The 19,844-nt window shown below is 41.5% G+C and overlaps 2 protein-coding genes across 6 annotated transcripts; one reads left to right on the forward strand and one right to left on the reverse strand.

Moving 5' to 3' along the window:
- The first annotated feature begins 5,855 nt into the window (after positions 1 to 5,855).
- Positions 5,856 to 18,108, forward strand: LOC148315671 (uncharacterized). 5 transcript variants are annotated; one of them, XM_088287417.1, is made up of 11 exons: positions 5,856 to 6,101; positions 6,206 to 6,238; positions 6,315 to 6,380; positions 6,457 to 6,549; positions 7,868 to 8,089; positions 13,345 to 13,434; positions 14,297 to 14,358; positions 14,663 to 14,777; positions 16,504 to 16,610; positions 17,104 to 17,194; positions 17,931 to 18,108. In XM_088287417.1, the coding sequence occupies exons 1-11, from the start codon at positions 6,095 to 6,097 to the stop codon at positions 17,963 to 17,965; spliced, it is 921 nt and encodes a 306-aa protein (XP_088143543.1). In that variant the 5' UTR covers positions 5,856 to 6,094; the 3' UTR covers positions 17,966 to 18,108. The 5 variants fall into 5 exon arrangements, 4 of the variants coding, with proteins under 4 accessions (XP_088143543.1, XP_088143544.1, XP_088143541.1 ...); XM_088287418.1 differs by lacking the exon at positions 17,931 to 18,108 and having other exon boundaries at positions 6,190 to 6,238; positions 17,104 to 17,870; XM_088287415.1 differs by lacking the exon at positions 17,931 to 18,108 and having other exon boundaries at positions 17,104 to 17,870.
- Positions 17,010 to 18,827, reverse strand: LOC148315672 (uncharacterized). The gene is made up of 2 exons (XM_088287420.1): positions 18,417 to 18,827; positions 17,010 to 18,347 (listed from the first exon to the last, which is right to left on the reverse strand). The coding sequence occupies exons 1-2, from the start codon at positions 18,526 to 18,528 to the stop codon at positions 17,485 to 17,487; spliced, it is 975 nt and encodes a 324-aa protein (XP_088143546.1). The 5' UTR covers positions 18,529 to 18,827; the 3' UTR covers positions 17,010 to 17,484.
- Positions 18,828 to 19,844: the final 1,017 nt, after the last annotated feature.

A 19,844-nucleotide genomic window follows, 5' to 3' on the forward strand; every position in this document is an offset into this window, starting at 1 on the left:
CCGAATTTTGTGACGTTTTGGCAAAAGGCGTGGCTATTACGGTGCTGAAAAGTCAGATTGTACTCTGTGGCAACAAAAGCTCCGGCAACATGACTCAGATGATCCTATCTTCTCGAAGTCGTACACATTTGAGGATACTTCAGCCCTGAAGACATCTACCAACTTATTTTTCATCGTAGTAGTACCGCCACCAACTGGTAAAAGCTAATACAAGTTATTTTCTTGGATGTTTTTCTCCGTGCAACTCAACAAGGTCGCCCTCATATATGCTCGGATGACTGTTTCGGCCATGAGGATGTCACAATACGAAATTCGTCCTTTTTCGTGTAAAGTTGTGGGAGTGGCATTGCACTGTTCGGCAATAAAACAACGCTGATTATGAGGTTCTAAATATGAACGACAACTCGTGAAACTTTACACACACATCAGGCCGAGCAAATTTATCAATATTTTATACGTTAGTTGTGCAGCTTTTTTGAAATGGCTCGCCATGGCCCTCGAGAAATGTTAAAAAAAGCAGCCCTGGTTGAGTGTTTCACCTCGCTTTTTGTAAATTTTATGGAGTACAGTGAACCCTCGGTTATCGCGGTTAATGGGGACAGAGACCACCCGCGAAAACTGAAAATCCGCGAAGTAGCGGCGCACCTTCAAAAATGCTTAAAAAAATATACAATATATATAATAAATATAGAAATATATATATATATATATATATATATATATATATATATATATATATATATATATATATATACATATATACGGGGAGAGAGAGAGTGAAATTCATGTTATAACAAAAAAACCAAATTATTATTAAAACGTATTATTTTTTTATTCCCCAGCCATTCTTTTTGTATTTATTTAATTACTCCGACTTTTACCTGCTGGTACGCCGTCCGGTGTGCCCTGTGAAATGAAAGGTGGCATTCTTTATTTATTTATTCTTTTATACATTCATAACTGACAGCTTCGCGCTCCGCTCGTGCCCGGGCGGAAGAGGTGCTCCAATTCGGCTTAACTGTGACACACACCCGCCCTCCTCCCCCGGAGCTTCCATTCGGTTAAACTTAGGGGCCGCTTGGCACCGCCCGTGCCCGGCAAAGGTGCTCCTCTTCGGCTTACTGTGACGCGAGCATGCCCTCCTCCTCTGGAGCTTCCATTCGGTTAAACTTAGGGGCCGCTTGGAACCGCCCGTGCCCGGCAAAGGTGCTCCTCTTCGGCTTACTGTGACGCGAGCATGCCCTCCTCCTCCGGAGCTTCCATTTGGTTAAACTTAGGGGCCGCTTGGAACCGCCCGTGCCCGGGGAAGGTGCTCCTCTTCGGCTTACTGTGACGCGAGCATGCCCTCCTCCTCCGGAGCTTCCATTCGGTTAAACTTAGGGGCCGCTTGGCACCGCCCGTGCCCGGGGACGGTGCTCCTCTACGGCTTAACTGCCACGCACGCCGGCCGGAGCCCTGGTACGGTCCGAACCGCGCGAAACGTCGCCACCGATCGTGTCCGGGGGAACGTGCTCTTCTTCGTCCACTCTCCTCTTCGCCCACGCTCTTCTTCGGCGCACGCCGGCCGTCTAACCGCTCCAGCGCCCCGTCGTGCCGCTCGGCGAAACTACAATGCCCCCGAATATTTTTTATACCCGCGAAGCACTGAACCCGCGAAAGGTGAACCGCGAAGTAGCGAGGGTTCACTGTATGTATAAGACCAAGACCTACAAAAAAGTCTCTTGGAGCAATGAGCTAGGTTTTACAGGAAGTCGGCCATTTTGAATTTACTTAAAAGGGGCGGGTCACCACAATGGACTTTGTGTAGAAATTATTATTGGGGCCCGAGCAGCGACCGCGGCGAGGTTCCTATTGTTTATGTAGAAATTATTATTAGGGCCCGAGCAGCGACCGCTACGAGGTCCCCATTGTTTTTGTGGAAATTATTATTATTATTATTATTAGGGCCCGAGCAGTGACCGCTGCGAGGTCCCTATTGTTTTTCTAGAAATTGTTATTAGGGCCCGAGCTGCGACGGCTGCGAGGTCCCTATTGTTTTTGTAGAAAATATTATTACTTTTATTATTATTATTATTATTATTATTATTATTAGGGCCTGAGCAGCGACCGCTGCGAAGTCCCTGTTGTTTTTGTAGAAATTATTATTATTATTATTTTTCCGATTGTACGATCGCATTTTTGACCCCCGAAATATGCACAAAAACTCACCAAACTTGGCAGTCTCATCGGGCATAGCGAGAAATTTGATATTTTAAACGTCTAATATGAACAGGAAGTGAGTTATGAATTTTTGAAAGTCCGACTTTTGCCCTTTTTTGCATGTTTACAGGGGTCATTCTTTTGCACCCTGATCCTAAAGGCTTCATCTGATTGCCTTAAAATTCTGTCTGTAGCATCTTAAGACCTGGGACAAACACTGGGGCTAAAATCTTTTGTTTCCGAAATACTATATGACGGGGGCGGGGCTTCAAAGTTTTCACTTAAGATTTCCTTCGCCGCAGTGGACAAAATGCTTAATAACTCTCCTGCACATGCTGCTAAAAATCCAAAACTTCACATGTACATAAAGAGTCGGTACCTGAAGACATCTATATGTTTATATTCTGTTATACACCTTGCGCCAATCAATATAATTTTTTACATTTTGACGTACTGCACGGTGCCCTTTTAACGAATCCGATTGAAAATTGGCTAGAAAAGACTCAAGACATTGATCTTACTCTATCCCTATTTTTGTGACTTTCCTTCGAAGGGCGTGGCTATTGCGGTGCCGCAGAGTCTGATTATTCTCCGTGGCAACAAAAGTTCCTGCAAAATGATTCAGATGATCCATCTTCTCGAAATTTTTCACATTTGAGGATATTCAGGCCCTGAAGACGGCTGCCAACTTATTTTTGATCGCAGTGGTAGCGCCACCAACTGGTTAAAACAAATACAAATTATTTTCGTTGATGTTTTTCTCCTGGCAGGTTCACAAAATCTACCTTATATTTGCTCGGATGAGTGTTTAGGCCTTGAGGATGTCACAATACGAAAGTCTTTCGCCTTCTTCAGAGTGTCACATGATGGTGTCTTGTGACCCGTCTTTATCAGCTGATGTTCCATGAGGGCGTGACTTACCTGTCACAAGAATGAAGGCAAGTCACACCCCCCGCTGTCCGTTCACTCCGCCAAGATGCTGCTCTAGGTGGTAGAGAGGATGAAGGCTCCCTTGTCTCTGTTCATGGTTTTTATGCCTCGCTTGCAGATCTCAATGGCCTCTCTGATCCAGCGCTGTTGTTTGTTCTCTTCGGTGCGGATGACCCTGCCCTTCTCCCGGTCCATGATGTGGTTTTCCCTTTTGCAGTGGTCAGTGATTGCTGATTTGTAATGTTCATGTTGTGCTTGTTCTTTTCCTGCTCTGATTTTTCATTTTTTTGACAGGTAAGTCACACCCTCATGGAACATCAGCTGATAAAGACGGGTCTCAAGACACCATCATGCGACACTCTGAAGAAGGCGAAAGACTCGCCGAAACATGTCAGGTAAAAAATTAACCTAAAACATAATTGTCTGCTTTTAATGAATCAGTCAAATATCAATAATAAGAAGACAAAATGAACCTAATACAAATAAATGAATGCTTAATAACTCCCCTGCACATGCTCCTAAAAATCCAAACCTTCACCTGTAAATAAAACGTCCCGACCTGAAGACATCTTAATGTTATTATTTTGTTATACACACAGCGCCGCCAAGTGGAATCAAAAATGTGTTTTTATTTTAATTTTCACATCCTGCACGGTGCCCTTTTGACAAATCCGACTGAAAATTAGTCAGAAAAGACTCAAGACAATGATCTTACTCTCTGCCGAATTTTGTGACGTTTTGGCAAAAGGCGTGGCTATTACGGTGCTGAAAAGTCAGATTGTACTCTGTGGCAACAAAAGCTCCGGCAACATGACTCAGATGATCCTATCTTCTCGAAGTCGTACACATTTGAGGATACTTCAGCCCTGAAGACATCTACCAACTTATTTTTCATCGTAGTAGTACCGCCACAGAGATAATAGAATTACGCTTTTTTAAATTTTGATGACGTCATAGCCCCGCCTACAGAATTACGCTTTTGTCTCGTTGTCCCCGCCTACAGAATTACGCTTTTGTCCAAAATGGCCGCTATCCCCGCCCCTGTGTTAAAACTATCCAATCTCCAGCCACCTATTTCAAAATATTTACATATTCCCTGCCCCTTGAAGGTTTAATACCACGCCTACAGAATTACGCTTTTGTCGAAGTGGGCCCCGCCTACAGAATTACGCTTTTTGTCATTGTGATGACGTTGTATGTGTGTGTGTGTGTGTGTGTGTGGGCCAAGGGCCCCGCCTACAGAATTACGCTTTTTGTCTCGTTGTGATGACGTTGTGTGTGTGATTGGGCGGGGGGCTTGGCCCCCCCCCCTCCCAAACTGTATGCTTCTTATGTTAAAAACAATGTGTTCCCTGCGTGCGTGCGTCCCCAACCCAAACTGTACTTATGTTATTCATATTTTAATATCTGAAGTATATAAAGCATCCAATGAAATGAGCTATATCTAATTAAATAAAATTAAATTAAACGAGTGAAATAATATGAGTTGAGAAGAGCAGGCGTTGTTTTTACCTTTGAATAAGATGTTTATTCGGTGGATATAGGTCATCCATATTTAAATATCTGAAGTATATAAAGCATCCAATGAAATGAGCTATATCTAATTAAATAATGTAGATGTATAAAATTAAATTAAACGAGTGAAATAATACGAGTTGAGAAGAGCAGGCGTTGTTATTACCTTTGAATAATATGTTTATTCGGTTGATATTTGCCCTTTTTGCAAACATGTCTGGACATATTCCCAGCGACATAAGTTTAAACATGGTATTGTGCAGGCTTGGGGGTTTGTCCGGGCAAGACGCCGGACAACCCTCCAAGCCTGCAGCAGCCTCAAGGTGTTTCAAAAGATAGTGAGTGGCGACATCCTGTCGATCGATGGGCAGCCGTGGGCATCCGGGCGACCACCCTCCTCCTTCTTACCTTTTTGTAAAATCTGCCGAGTCATGTTTACTTGTTCTGATTACGAACATAAGGTGTTTGAAACGATAGTGAGTAGCTCACGACATTACTTCTCAAGGTGTTTGAAAACATAGCTCAATATTGCCATCTAGTGCCTTAAGGGTAATATAGCAGAAGCCTCAATTTCACTCTGAATAATCAAAGTATGAAACGTTTAATGTTTAAAGGTAATATAACAGGAACATGTACTTACCTAGTGAAACGTTTATATATTAAATTGAACAAAAGTTTTCCTTTTCAAGGGATTGACAAAAAATAATCTGTAATAAGGAGGTCCTGAATTGTATGGAATTATGTACCTAGTGAAACGTTTATATAAATATAACAGGAACATGTACTTACCTAGTGAAACGTTTATATATTAAATTGAACAAAAGTTTTCCTTTTCAAGGGATTGACAAAAAAATAATCTGTAATAAGGAGGTCCTGAAATGTATGGAATTATAGAAATAGAAATAGAAATAGAAATCCCTTTATTGTCATTGTACTCAAGTGTGCAACGAGATTAGAGGGCTCCCCTCTCCAGTGCAATACAACAATAATACAGACAAATATATAAATTAGATAAATAAATAAATAAGACAGTGCAATGGAATTTAGTACTGAATAGGGCACAAAGAAACACAGCACATCACAATTATGTACCTAGTGAAAAGTTTATATATTAAATTGAAAAAAAAATTTCCTTTTCAAGGAGTTCCTGAAATGTATGGAGTTGTGCATAAACCAGCAGGTTTTATCAGATCACGAGATTATTTGTTCAACTTCCCGCTGAACCGAAAAAGACTAATCCCTCAGGTGTTTCAAAAAGATAGCGACTCGCTCACGAGTTTCTTTTCGGGTTGGAGGGTTAAATAGATGGTTGTGTTTGACCAGAGACAGAAATTTTCTCAAACTCTGATGAGGACGTCTAGAGCGAGCGCTGGAAAAGCTTAACATTGGATCGTAAGGATAACACTTTGATCTTTGAGGACGTCGTGAACAAACGAAGGAGTGCCTAACAATGGAGCGTAAGTAAATACTTATAATTTCATCTATTTTTAACAATGCTTGTTTGCTAAACAATATTGTTTAAACCATACCTTTATATATACTCAGAAATGCTGTTTTACAGAGGATCATCTGAATGATCAACGTAGATCAGCCTGTAAGTCTAATGTTATTATATTTATGATTCAAAAGTTCTTATAAACTGACTCGATGTCTTATCTATTTTATGACAGACACACAGACACACCAATCCGCTTTCACGCAAGTAACTGTGAAACTTGAAACACCACCAGAACAAGGTGAATATAGTTGCAAACAGATTTAAAATACCCCTAGACCGCTATCCCACACTCTCTCTCTCTCTCTCTGTTCCAGCGACATCCGGAAGTACAACAGTGCGCTTCCGGGTGAATACGTCTTTCCCGTCGAATACGCCGGAGGAGGACACAAACATTTTCCAACTTTTTTGTAAGTGTCTAAAGTCTCATAATATATAAATAGATTCTTAATGTTTATAACATATCTGTTCGGTTGTGTGTGAACAAGGGCAGAGATGTTTTGAATGTGTGCACGAGAGCGTTTTTCAAAAAATCGTATGCGACCACATGTAACGTGTAACACGTGTTTGATAACGGATACTCGCTACATTTGTTTGGCTTGGTGTAGCGGTAGCCGCTGCCGTAAGCTAAGCTTCCAATGTGTTGCTAACCAGATGCTATGTTGCTGCTGTGTATGACCTGTTGTAGGCATTTGCTATGTGTTCCGAGGCGTTATCGTCTTTGAGATGTAGCTATATATTGTGTAACGATATGTTTGATAGCTGTTGTTGGTGACATGTGTTCCGAGTTATTGCCGTAATGCTAAGCTTCCAATGTGTTGCTAACCAGATGCTATGTTGCTGCTGTGTATGACCTGTAGTCGGCATTTGCTATGTGTTCCGAGGCGTTATCGTCTTTGAGATGTAGCTATATATTGTGTAACGATATGTTTGATAGCTGTTGTTGGTGACATGTGTTCCGAGTTATTGCCGTATGCTAAGCTTCCAATGTGTTGCTAACCAGATGCTATGTTGCTGTTGTGTATGACCTGTAGTCGGCATTTGCTATGTGTTCCGAGGCGTTATCGTCTTTGAGATGTAGCTATATATTGTGTAACGATATGTTTGATAGCTGTTGTTGGTGACATGTGTTCCGAGTTATTGCCGTATGCTAAGCTTCCAATGTGTTGCTAACCAGATGATATGTTGCTGTTGTGTATGACCTGTAGTCGGCATTTGCTATGTGTTCCGAGGCGTTATCGTCTTTGAGATGTAGCTATATATTGTGTAACGATATGTGGACTATGGTTAGCGGATGGTCATCTTGTAAGGGCTTATGGAAGCATCTTGTGTTTACCGATCGGCCTTCTTCGAAGGATCTTGAATGTGTTATTAGACTTGTCCTATTTGAAGTGTAGCTATATAATGTGTAGCTATATAAACGGTTTTTTGAGATAATAATTATATTATTGATTTGATTAATCGTTTAACTATTAATACAATTTTTATTTACATTTAATGAAGTATTTATTTTTTAAATATTTTTAAATTTTCTAATTTAGTATGTCTTTTAATTAACAGTTTTGATTATTTTTCAACTTTTTAAATTTTTTTATTTTTCCACCGTAATAACTTTTAATCATGTAAAAATTTTTATTTTTTTAAATTTATTATTAAGTTTCTATTTATATTTTTTTCCTGTTTTGAGATGATTGAAGATCTTACATATTTCTCGTGTGTCATATCTAGCACGTTATAGGGAGGGAGGTGTCAATGAGAACCCATCAGAGGGCCGTCGCATGGAAGGAGGCGCCAACGAGAATCCATCAGAGGGCCGTCGCATGGAAGGAGGCTCCAACGGGAACCCATCAAGGGCACGTCACATGGAAGAAGGTGCCATCGGTAATCCAGGATCAACCACATCGTCTCGTCGAAATGAGCAACCAATCAGACCTAGAAGTCCTATCCCAGGTAATGAGCGAGTCAGGCTTCAGAGAGAACGTCATGAGGTTCTAACAGAAGTTCTACGTACTTACAACAAACTGGTAGATCTGGCTGAGAAGCTCACAAATCCATGGTGATGTTGTATTTTCATTTTTATCTCTTGTAACATTTCTCTGATATATAATCCGTGTGTGTTTGTTATTGTGTAGTATACCATATACATTTCCACTAGATTACAGAAATCATTGCTTTTGTTTATGGTGTCAGACGCTAGTACAAGCATACCTAACGATCCATTCGCGGCGATAAGACAAATCGGCGATTTATAATCCTTTAGACCTAACAGACCCAAAACAGCGATATGGCGAACGATAATACACAACTGCTCGATCTAACAAGACACACATCAAATGATCAAACACAACCTCTAGACCTAACAATACTAGCATTAAACGGTCAAATACACACACAATCACAACCGCTTGATTTAACAACAGATGATCGCATACACACGCAATCACAACCGCTCGATCTAACAATATTCGCGTTAAACGATCAAATACAAACATCAGAAAGGGACCAGATACACACGCAATCACAACCACTAGACCTAGCATTACTCACATCAAACAATAATGGACAAACAGCGGATGTTCATTTATCAGTCCCCTCATTAAATCAGCCGGGGGGAACACAGACATCAGATGGTCATATACCCCCAAACGATCGCGTACAAACGCTACCTATCGAACTAACATTATTAAACTCAGTTCTTGATTTACCAAGCGCGCAGAACACATCAAATGAACACGAACCAATGACAACTGATGATGTTGATTTCACAAACGCACCTGCCACGCCAGATGAGGACAACTCGCAGCCTGAGGATGTCACAAATGCACCTGCGTCGTCAGATGAAATCACAAACGCCCTATCCACATCAGATGAAATCACAAAAGCACCGGCCGATCCAAATGAAATCACAAACGCCCTATCCACATCAGATGAAATCACAAAAGCACCGGCCGATCCAAATGAACATGAACCCATGCAGATTGCTGAATTCACAAACGCACCAGCCACATCAAACGGTCAAACTCAAACTTCAGGTGACCATTTAAACAACCAATCGTTAGAGGATTCAGTTGAACAGAGAGGTGGACATCGGGTAATCATACGAGATCGTTTCAATAATACAGAACTCAGGATCCCGTTAAACATACCAGAACCCGTTGATAACACTGATTTTCCAGCATTTTACACCGCTATCATGGGCTCGATAAATGAACAGATGGATCACGCATTATCGAACGTATTGCCTGGGGATATGGTTCAATTGGAAGTGGTGGGGGAAAATGTAAATATACATGAGACGGTTCGCATGTCAGACGACCCCGACGTATGTGAAAACGCTGTTCAAAATCTGCTCGATCGACTCGTACAGTCTAACGCACAAGTCCTGTTTGATAGACAACTAGAGTTTGTCATCCAAATTGTAAGTGATATTCGCGGAGGTATGGGTCAAAAACGTCGAATAGGCAGTCTTTTGGATCATGAAATACTTGTTAAAAAAAGAAAGCATTTACTGGTGCCGAACAATCCGGGTGATACACAACTATGCTTTGCTACATCGTTAGCGCTTTTAATGGATAACTCATTGACGGAGCAAGAGATCTATCGACAAGCACTCGAGTATCAAAGAGCTGTTGGGATGGATGAGACGACCCCTGTTGGATTTAATGATATCAATAAATTCGAGACGCTTTTGGGTCGTAAGATTGTGGTTCTATATAGAAAAGAAGGAGAGTTTGGACCATTGATTCATTTCGAGACAGAATACCCCAAAACCGCAGATCCCTTGGTGATGTTTTTACAAAATCAACACTTTTACGGCGTGAAAAGTCCAGTTGGTTTGATGGGATGTAGTTATTTCTGTTGTTATTGTTACAAGGGTTACAATAATAAGAATCTACATCAATGCCCCGGACATTGTCATGTTTGCATAGACCCGACCTGTAAAACTCGGCCTCTGAAACCCATCCTTTGCAAGGGCTGTAATAAATCATGTCGAAACGCTGTCTGCTATGCCAAGCATCAAATAACCGGTGGAAAAGTTGGCAGCTTTTGCGATAGATACAAAAAATGTCCAGTTGTATGACATCGATTACTTCGGTTTCATCAAATCAGACACCGCGATGATTCAATACAGCGACAAAAAGAACATTCTTTCACGACCCTCCGACACCTCAAACATCTTTGTGGCTTGCTTTACAACAGCCCATGCAAGATTGTTCATGTACAGATTTTTGGAGCAGTTACAAGACAGGGTTCTATACACTGACACAGACAGCCTCATCTACGTGGTCAGGGATGGGGAAACGGCTCTAAAACTAGGCCAGTATCTCGGTGATCTGACTGATGAATTGGACGGTGACAGCATTCAGGAATTTGTTTCGGCCGGTCCTAAAAGCTATGCCTATCAAACTCGAGATACTAAAAAAACGGTGATGAAGGTTAAAGGTATCACACAGACGCACGAAAGCGGTCTAAACATCAACTTTGACAGTGTCAAAGACTTAGTGGAGGGATACATATCCAGCACGACGCATGGCAACGAACCCGACACGCACTCGCTTAAGACACCACAACACAGCATCGTCCGTGATAAAAAAGGGTTTCGCGTCAGAAATACTTCATTCGTCAAAAAGTTTAGGGTGGTCTACGACAAACGAAGACTTTTGCCGGACGGACGTAGTGTGCCTTTTGGTTATTAAGGGGAAAATGGAATTATCACAGGTCGAATTCGATCCGCGTCTCCAAGTGCCTTTTTCATGTTTGATCTCAGGGCCTAGCGGTTGTGGGAAAACATATTTTGTGAAACGTGTTTTGGAAGACTGTCAACATGTTATGAGAAATGTACCTGACAATATTGTATGGATTTATACCTCATATCAACCCTTGTACAACCAATTACAAAAGTTGATTAAAAACATAAAATTCCTAAAAGGTCTCCCAGAATCTTTTGATGACGAAGCCTTGTTCCCGTTACACCAGACTCATCTAATCATCCTTGATGATCTGATCTTCCAAGCATCGGACCATCCTGAAGTGGTGAAAATCTTTACCCAATATAGGCATCATAGAAATATGAGCGTCATATTGTTAACTCAGAATGTATTCCACCAAGGTAAATACAGTCGTACTATTAGTCTAAATAGTAATTACATGGTCTTGTTCAAAAATCCTCGGGATAAATTACAAACCAGTATTTTGGCTAATCAGATATTCCCTACGAAGAAAAATTATTTTTTAGAAAGTTTTGAAGATGCCACCAAAGACGCTCATGGGTATTTATTGGTGGATTTAACACCCACATGTCCAGAACAATACCGTTTGAGAACGGGTGTACTTCCTGATCAGTGGCCTACCGTCTACATTTCCAAAAATTGACATGTCCAAGCTTTTAAAAACAAACGCTCCGCAACTCAGGAACCTGTTTCAAGCCACGGCTAAGAGACGTAAAGACATACTAACCAGAGGTCCACCTTCTTTGATCAAGGTCCTCTGTGAAATTGCTTTCAATCTATTAAAGGGTCATATACCGCTTTCACCTTCACAGTTTAAGAAATTAAAAAAACAAAAGAAAATTATTAGACTATTGGCACGTAAAAAAACAAGTCTTAAGAAAAAACGCGCCTTTTTGACTCAAAGGGGTGGATTTATTCTTCCTCTGTTGGGAACAGTTGTACCCTTCCTAGGTAATCTTTTGGGTGGGTTAATCAACAAAAACTAGCCATCATGAGTTTGAAAACAGCCCAGAAAATGTTTCTTCTCACACCACAACAACTGGAACGTCTGAAAAAACCCGAACCTACCATCAGACAAACTGCCGAACAGGACATGGATGTGAAGATGAAGGCAGTTTTGGAAGATCAATCCTTGTCCCCTCATGAAAAAATAACAAGGTATCAGTCTTTACTTCATCGTTATTTAAGCCTTCTCAAACAAGGTGAAAAGGAAGAACGACCTCTGACCGTGTCTCTAACCCCTGAGGTTTTGAACCCTTCAAAGATTTCGAATGTTGAGGTACAAGACAAAATGGTGGGGAATGAAATCGAACCCTGGTTCGATATTCTGCATAACATTCCAACGCGTTATCGGAAAAACGCAGACTATGTTTTGAGAAAACTTAAGGATGCTGATAGAAGCTGGACCCCTCGTCATGAATTCATGTTTCAAGATAAGCCTATAAAAGGATCTCACATGACCGATTTACTCAGGCAGATTACTTTGACGAGTAAAAACATCGCGACTCGAACCCCTAGAGGCTGGAAGGAGTTTCTTCACACTCTACACGAACTCAATATTCCGGAGACCACCATCGTCAACCCTCACGCCCGTGACGAATTCAGACGGTTGAAACTCCGAGGTTCGTTAAGCTCTGATGATGACACAAACAAGAGGACATCCATTAGGAAGAAGAAAAAAACTAATAGAAAAAGACCCGCCCCTGTAAAGTGGGTGGGGTATTCCTCTTCATAAGTTTTAATGAAAAATCTAAAACCTTTGTATGTTTATACATGTGTTTTTATTCAATAAAATACATTTTAAATGATTACAGACAATGACAGGTTTGAAATTTTTTAAAAGAACACGCCGCTTGACCGGCACATGTCTTTTCCGCACAGGTTTGATAATGCTTTACAAAACTAGTTACCATGGCATCATTCTTTAACACATCATCCTTATAGCATGTTAACACATCCTGATAACTCAAACCACAGCCTCTATGTGTTAAATAATAGACGCAATGTTGACCACAGGTGATTGATAGCTCGTGTTGTAGACGTCTGTTATGATACAAAATACGATCGGAATGTTTTTTCAAAAAAGAGTTAATGTTTTGCGGATAATATTGAAATTCAGGAGGAAATCCAAAAGCGTCAAAAAAAGTACTGGTTCCATCTTTTTCCAACGTCAGAGCCAGCCAGTGTTCACCGGGTAAGTGTCGAGGATGTGTGTTGACGATGTAGAAGATTGGGGGGTTAGGCTGCAGCGAATTTATTTCATCCGAAGCGTAAACACCTCCAAATAAACGCCCTTGTAGACGTTTCATGAGTTGTTCCAGCTCTTTCCCGTTCATCAGTAATAATCCACTAATACCTGTCGTTTTGAATTTATTTCCAGGATGGAATCGTAGCAGGCGTATACAATAAGTGTGGTTGTGTGAGGGAGTGGGAGTCTAAATCTCATTTCTAACCTCAAACTTCCGCTGGAGACAGGTGCGAGAGCTCCTGAATCATCGTTGGGGTTTAAGTTAAAAACATACAGCGCATATCCACCGGAAAAATCCTCCCTGTTGATGCAAAGAGGTAAATCTTTCAAATGTCTTCCTGTCGATGTAAACAGGTTATGAAATTCTCGAACGGCGTTTCCTGCATTAAATTGGGGCTGGAAAGCTTTGGCTGGTATCTGTCTCCCCTCTTGGCAGAGCGCTAAATATTCCAAATGATGATGAGCGAAATTAAAGGGATTCAAATCTTTTCTGCCCACAAAGGCGTTGTGATTTACAAGACCTAACACCACATATCGAGGTGTATGACCGAGGAAAAGATTATCTTGTTGACAGGTTCTGGAATGTTGCGGGATGGAATAAGTTTTCACATTAATTCTTGATAACGGATACAAAGCATTTTCTTTGTTGAGAGCCGCAGCATGACCGATAGAGATGGCTGGTGAAACGGCGACTCTTTTCACAAAGAGGGAAGCGCCCACGATTTTCAGATGGTAGTTCACATCGGGAGGGCTCATAAAACAAAATTGGTCGTTGGCTTTGATGAGTTTCACTCGTAGATCCACGTTATTGAGAAGATGTCTCTCACAAAAAAATATGTCGGCGTGTAGAGGTCCTATCACGGTGAATGTTCGGGAACCCAACACATATTCTGCTCTGCGCAGTAATCCTTTGTTAACAGCATCCCCCGTTAAGACTGTTGAATCCATATGCCCTGATGTATCTTTGTAAAACATAGCCGCTGTGAATTGGCTTCTTAGAGAGGCTTCTGAAAAGTTTAACAACGTCTCTATCATAGCTCTGTATGGATGGGTTGCGCTAGATTGCGAGATCAACCTGTCGCCTAATGTTACATCCACTTGTGAGAAGATTGTATTCAAAGGATAATTAATAATACCGACTCGTTGATCTGTGGGTAAAATGCCACCATCTCTGTTGAGTACCCTCAGGTGCAGCTGAAGCAGGGTGTCTGAGAGGTCGAGATATTTGGATCCTTCTCCAGGTATGAAAAACTCCACAGGACCATCATCGGTGAGAGCCGAGATAGGTAACATTTCCACATATTGACTTTGTTCGATTGATAGTTGTGTCATGGGTGGACTAAATAAATCCAGTTCAGTTAGGGTGCACTCTGCTGACTTGTGATGCAAAAGAGCCATGATGAATAACCCTAATGGTCAATTTTGGTTAAGAGAAAATATCCCCGGTGTTTCTTCGCCGTCTCCTTTTCTTGACTGATTTCTTCTTGGACACGCGTTTGCGTTTTTTAGGCTCTCTCAACCTTTGTCCGATGGGTCTTTTTGCAGGTCTTCGTGCCAGAACCATTAAACCCGAACCTTCTTGAGGCTCCGCCTTACGGTTTATTCGTTCTAACACCCGACCGGCTACATCTGTTGCAATGTTTTTCGCAGCCGTTTGCAGGTGAGGTCTGGCAACGCTGAACCCTCTTTTGATTAATGGACTCACAAAACGAAATAATTTGGCAAAGATTGAACCCAATCCACGCCCATATTGGACCGGTAATCCATGAAAACCTGATAACGACCCACCCGCTTGGTTTTCGTAATAATCGACAAAACGGTAAAGATCATGATGCGTATCCAATACAACCATTTTTCTATCTGGGTCTAAAGTGCAGAGTAGCGATAACTTTACCGCGTGTAAATCCCACGGGTTGATTCTGATCCGTCTTAACTTCGATTCTTATATCCTCAATATGCTTCCTACTAACAGGCATGTAATAAAGAGGATTAAAGGCTTTAAATACAATGTCACCGTGATTATCATCGATGGGTATCGTTCTCAAGAGCGGAGCGAAAGCGTCACCCACAGCCTGATGATACACCACGTCTGTATAAACATATAGATGGTACATCCCCGCTTTTATATCCGCAGGATGTTGGCTCGCTGTCCACTGGGGTCCGCAGGTAACCCATTCATCGGGTAACGCCCCAAAAATGTAGGCTAACGCGGGACGAAAGCGTATCTTGTAATGACCATTCCCTGCCCAGAAAAATCTCTCCTTTAAATAATGGTATACAACATGGATTTCCGGATGGATCTTTTTGAGGAGCGCTTCCACATCTTGTCCTATTTTCTTAATATTATCGTAGTACCCAGCCGACAGGCTTAAGGATTTGATGGTGAATTTGTTTTCATCATAGTAAAGAGGTGCCAAAGCACCTGGTGTTGGTTCACCGTTTTCCCATGCATCTACATAGTCAAAAGATGCTTGATCTTCAGGCACGTTGAACCATGTATGGGGGTAGGATATTTCACTCAGAGCTACTTCCCAATTACCTTCGAGATTGATATGATGAGCCAGATTCACTCTGTATTCAGCTATCGTATTGTCTACATACACATCAGAACTTGCATTGGAGGGTAAGGTGACGTAAAACCCCCCTTCAAGATTCGGATCCATGTTGGTAAATGTCGAGATTCGTTGTAAAGCTTCTTATTTATACGTCGACGACTTGTGTAGCGGGGACCCAACTGTCATATTTCACAGGCCAGCCCTTCCAACGTATGAGAAACTGTTTCTGTCCGCCGACTTTACGCCGTTTGATAATCTTCTCCACTTGAAAGATTTGATCCTTGGATATCGTGACTTTCTGGAGCTCGTGTGCATAAAAAGTTCCTTGCACTATTTCACCGTCGTAGTCTTTAAGCTTGTAAACAGGTGGAAAACGCGGTACACACTCCGCTATCGTAAATAACTCGTCTGTAAAACTCTGTTCATATTTCTTGTCAAACACACCTCGCACTTTTGATATTCTAACGAGATCTCCTTGTTTAAATATCATTTTTATTCTATCACTACCCCCAGAGGGTATGTTGCCGTACAAGTTTTGGAAGACAAGCCATGTGTTATCTGGTGTGACTTGGTTAGGTTTCATTTTTATACTTGTATGATAACTTTCATTGTAACTATCGATTAAATCTTGTAATACGTCGATATAACGACGTGTGTTGTTGGCGGTGAAATATCGCCACATTCGAGTTTTTAAAGTTCGATTAAACCTTTCGACCACCGAGGCTTTCAAATCACTGGCTGTTGCAAAATGATTAATATTGTGTTTTTTCATCAACCTCTGAAATTGCGTGTTGAAGAACTCCTTCCCCTTGTCTGTTTGTAACTTTTTAGGGATGCCGCTAAAGGATAAGACCGACTCAAAGGCTCGAACAACTTCTGGCCCCGTCTTGTTCATCAGCACACGGGCATACGCTCGTTTTGAGAACACATCGATGATTGTGAGTAGGTATTTAAAACCATCGTTGTACTCGGTCAGAGCTTGCATATCACATAGATCGGCTTGGAATTGATTCATAGGACTGGACACAAAAACTCTGTTCCTAGGGAAATGAATTCGTGCTGGTTTGTGCAAGGTGTATGCATCTTGCGAAGATAAAAAATCCTTGACTTTATGACGCGTCACTTTTTGACCCATTTTCTCCGACGCAGCTAAATGAAGGCGTTCTACACCTCCAAAGCTGGCTGGATGAGCGGGGTCGTAGTACAGTTTTTTCAACCACCGCTTAACGCTCATGACGGTTTATGATTTAGTGACAAACATCACATCGCTATTTATCTAAACACACAGACAGACACAAAAGCATCTTTTTAAAAACATCCATTTTTATTGAAAGAAGGTTAAGTATGGTTACACGTGATAAGGATTCTCTAAGATGTAAAAAGTCTATAGGTCAGGGTTAAAACAGATGGATTAACTTTTGATTCTAACAGGTCTTCAAACAGCTTCAATTCGTGCGCGAGATCCACAGGTTGTTGATGACGGAGACGGTATCTTATCACATCGTTAAACAGCGTGAGTATGGTAAGTACATGTCCTACACTTATCGCATTTTCCCAATTTTCCAAAATATTTTGAAACGTGTCGATCAATCCCGAGCGACTCAAAAATATGACATGTTGCACAAACAATTCCCAAGGCTCCTGAAAAATTGTTAAAGACATGGCACGCACTTTTTGCATAAACAATAAAAAATTTTCAATGAAAGGGTCTTTATCATCGGGGTTATATGTAATTGCTCTATTTATTATATCTGCCCACCCTTGGCTTCTATAGCCAAAAAACGATAATTTTCTGAAGACATTACCCATTTTTTATTCAAAGTTAATATTTTCTATAAGATATTCTTCGAAAGTATCAAGTTGATCACGATATATCATAAAACATATGGGCTCATCCGCTTTAAGGCGGTCCGGTAAGTCCTTTACGAGTGCTAAATCCACCATTAAGATCTCTGCAATTCGCTTGACTGTTTCTTTATCCGCTTTTACAGAACACAAATCCAACAAGTAGTGAATACATGGTAAAAACTTTTTACCGCAAAGGATGGGCATGATGCGGTCATAGTGCAGTCTTAGATAATAACAATTGCATAGGTATCTATAGCTATGCAAACAACCCCTTTTTTTGTGATACTTTATCAAAAAACGTCTGACCATGTAAATAATAGCCGCCTTAACAACTAATACGACATCCATATCAATCCAACCCTTAGGAGGATTATCCCATGACATATGTTTTGCCTCATCTTCGGAAATAGGTGCTGGTCCGTGGTCAGGGTCGTTGACGGTCTGAACCTTGATCTCCGTGGTTTGTGGAGAATCAGCCTGGTCGGACCAACTGGACAGTTGTACCTTCTCGTTTTGTGAAGATTCGGCCGACGAGGTGGGGGTCATCGGAGGTGTCGACGACGGTGTCGGCGAAACGGGACGACTCCACCCTGAATACGTTGGCTCGCCGTTGTTGTACGAGGGTGCAACAGGTCTTGCTAAGATTCCTGGGCCCCCCATCCACAAGGAGTATGATGGCACAGTCTGGTCCTCGCCTGTTTTTGTAGAGGGTCCATCCTGGTCTACATTTGTAGAGGTCTCAACCTGTTCCATGTTTGTAGTTGTAAAGGTTTCCACAACATCCATATTCAGATCTTGATCGCATGTAGGTTCATCCACACCGCTATCTGTAATACAAAGATACCATGATTAAATATTAGAAAGCTATATAGTTAAAGATTAATTGCATCGTTTACCTGAAGAGATTTCTGCAATGTTGTTGTCAATATGATCAGGTGCGGCGATGGTTGTCACCCTTCGGGCCTTGCTGTTCACACCCAGATGACGTCTTGGTCTACACGTCTTCATTTCTTTCACGAGCTGGAAAAATTGTCTTGTCTGTGCAGAGCGTGACTTGGGCTTTACTTATACTGGTTTGAGACCGGGGGAGGGTTAAATGGCGTGGTTCGATTGGCCAAATGTAGCCAACAGATACATGTCCAGACAAGTAAACATGACTCGGCAGATTTTACAAAAAGGTAAGAAGGAGGAGGGTGGTCGCCCGGATGCCCACGGCTGCCCATCGATCGACAGGATGTCGCCACTCACTATCTTTTGAAACACCTTGAGGCTGCTGCAGGCTTGGAGGGTTGTCCGGCGTCTTGCCCGGACAAACCCCCAAGCCTGCACAATACCATGTTTAAACTTATGTCGCTGGGAATATGTCCAGACATGTTTGCAAAAAGGGCAAATATCAACCGAATAAACATATTATTCAAAGGTAATAACAACGCCTGCTCTTCTCAACTCGTATTATTTCACTCGTTTAATTTAATTTTATACATCTACATTATTTAATTAGATATAGCTCATTTCATTGGATGCTTTATATACTTCAGATATTTAAATATGGATGACCTATATCCACCGAATAAACATCTTATTCAAAGGTAAAAACAACGCCTGCTCTTCTCAACTCATATTATTTCACTCGTTTAATTTAATTTTATTTAATTAGATATAGCTCATTTCATTGGATGCTTTATATACTTCAGATATTAAAATATGAATAACATAAGTACAGTTTGGGTTGGGGACGCACGCACGCAGGGAACACATTGTTTTTAACATAAGAAGCATACAGTTTGGGAGGGGGGGGGGCCAAGCCCCCCGCCCAATCACACACACAACGTCATCACAACGAGACAAAAAGCGTAATTCTGTAGGCGGGGCCCTTGGCCCACACACACACACACACACACATACAACGTCATCACAATGACAAAAAGCGTAATTCTGTAGGCGGGGCCCACTTCGACAAAAGCGTAATTCTGTAGGCGGGGCCCACTTCGACAAAAGCGTAATTCTGTAGGCGTGGTATTAAACCTTCAAGGGGCAGGGAATATGTAAATATTTTGAAATAGGTGGCTGGAGATTGGATAGTTTTAACACAGGGGCGGGGATAGCGGCCATTTTGGACAAAAGCGTAATTCTGTAGGCGGGGACAACGAGACAAAAGCGTAATTCTGTAGGCGGGGCTATGACGTCATCAAAATTTAAAAAAGCGTAATTCTATTATCTCTCGCCACCAACTGGTAAAAGCTAATACAAGTTATTTTCTTGGATGTTTTTCTCCGTGCAACTCAACAAGGTCGCCCTCATATATGCTCGGATGACTGTTTCGG

Source organism: Idiotropiscis lumnitzeri, unplaced genomic scaffold (genome assembly GCF_059441095.1).
Source record: "Idiotropiscis lumnitzeri isolate Australia: NSW breed Sydney's pygmy pipehorse unplaced genomic scaffold, RoL_Ilum_1.0 HiC_scaffold_62, whole genome shotgun sequence".
Taxonomy (NCBI): domain Eukaryota; kingdom Metazoa; phylum Chordata; class Actinopteri; order Syngnathiformes; family Syngnathidae; genus Idiotropiscis; species Idiotropiscis lumnitzeri.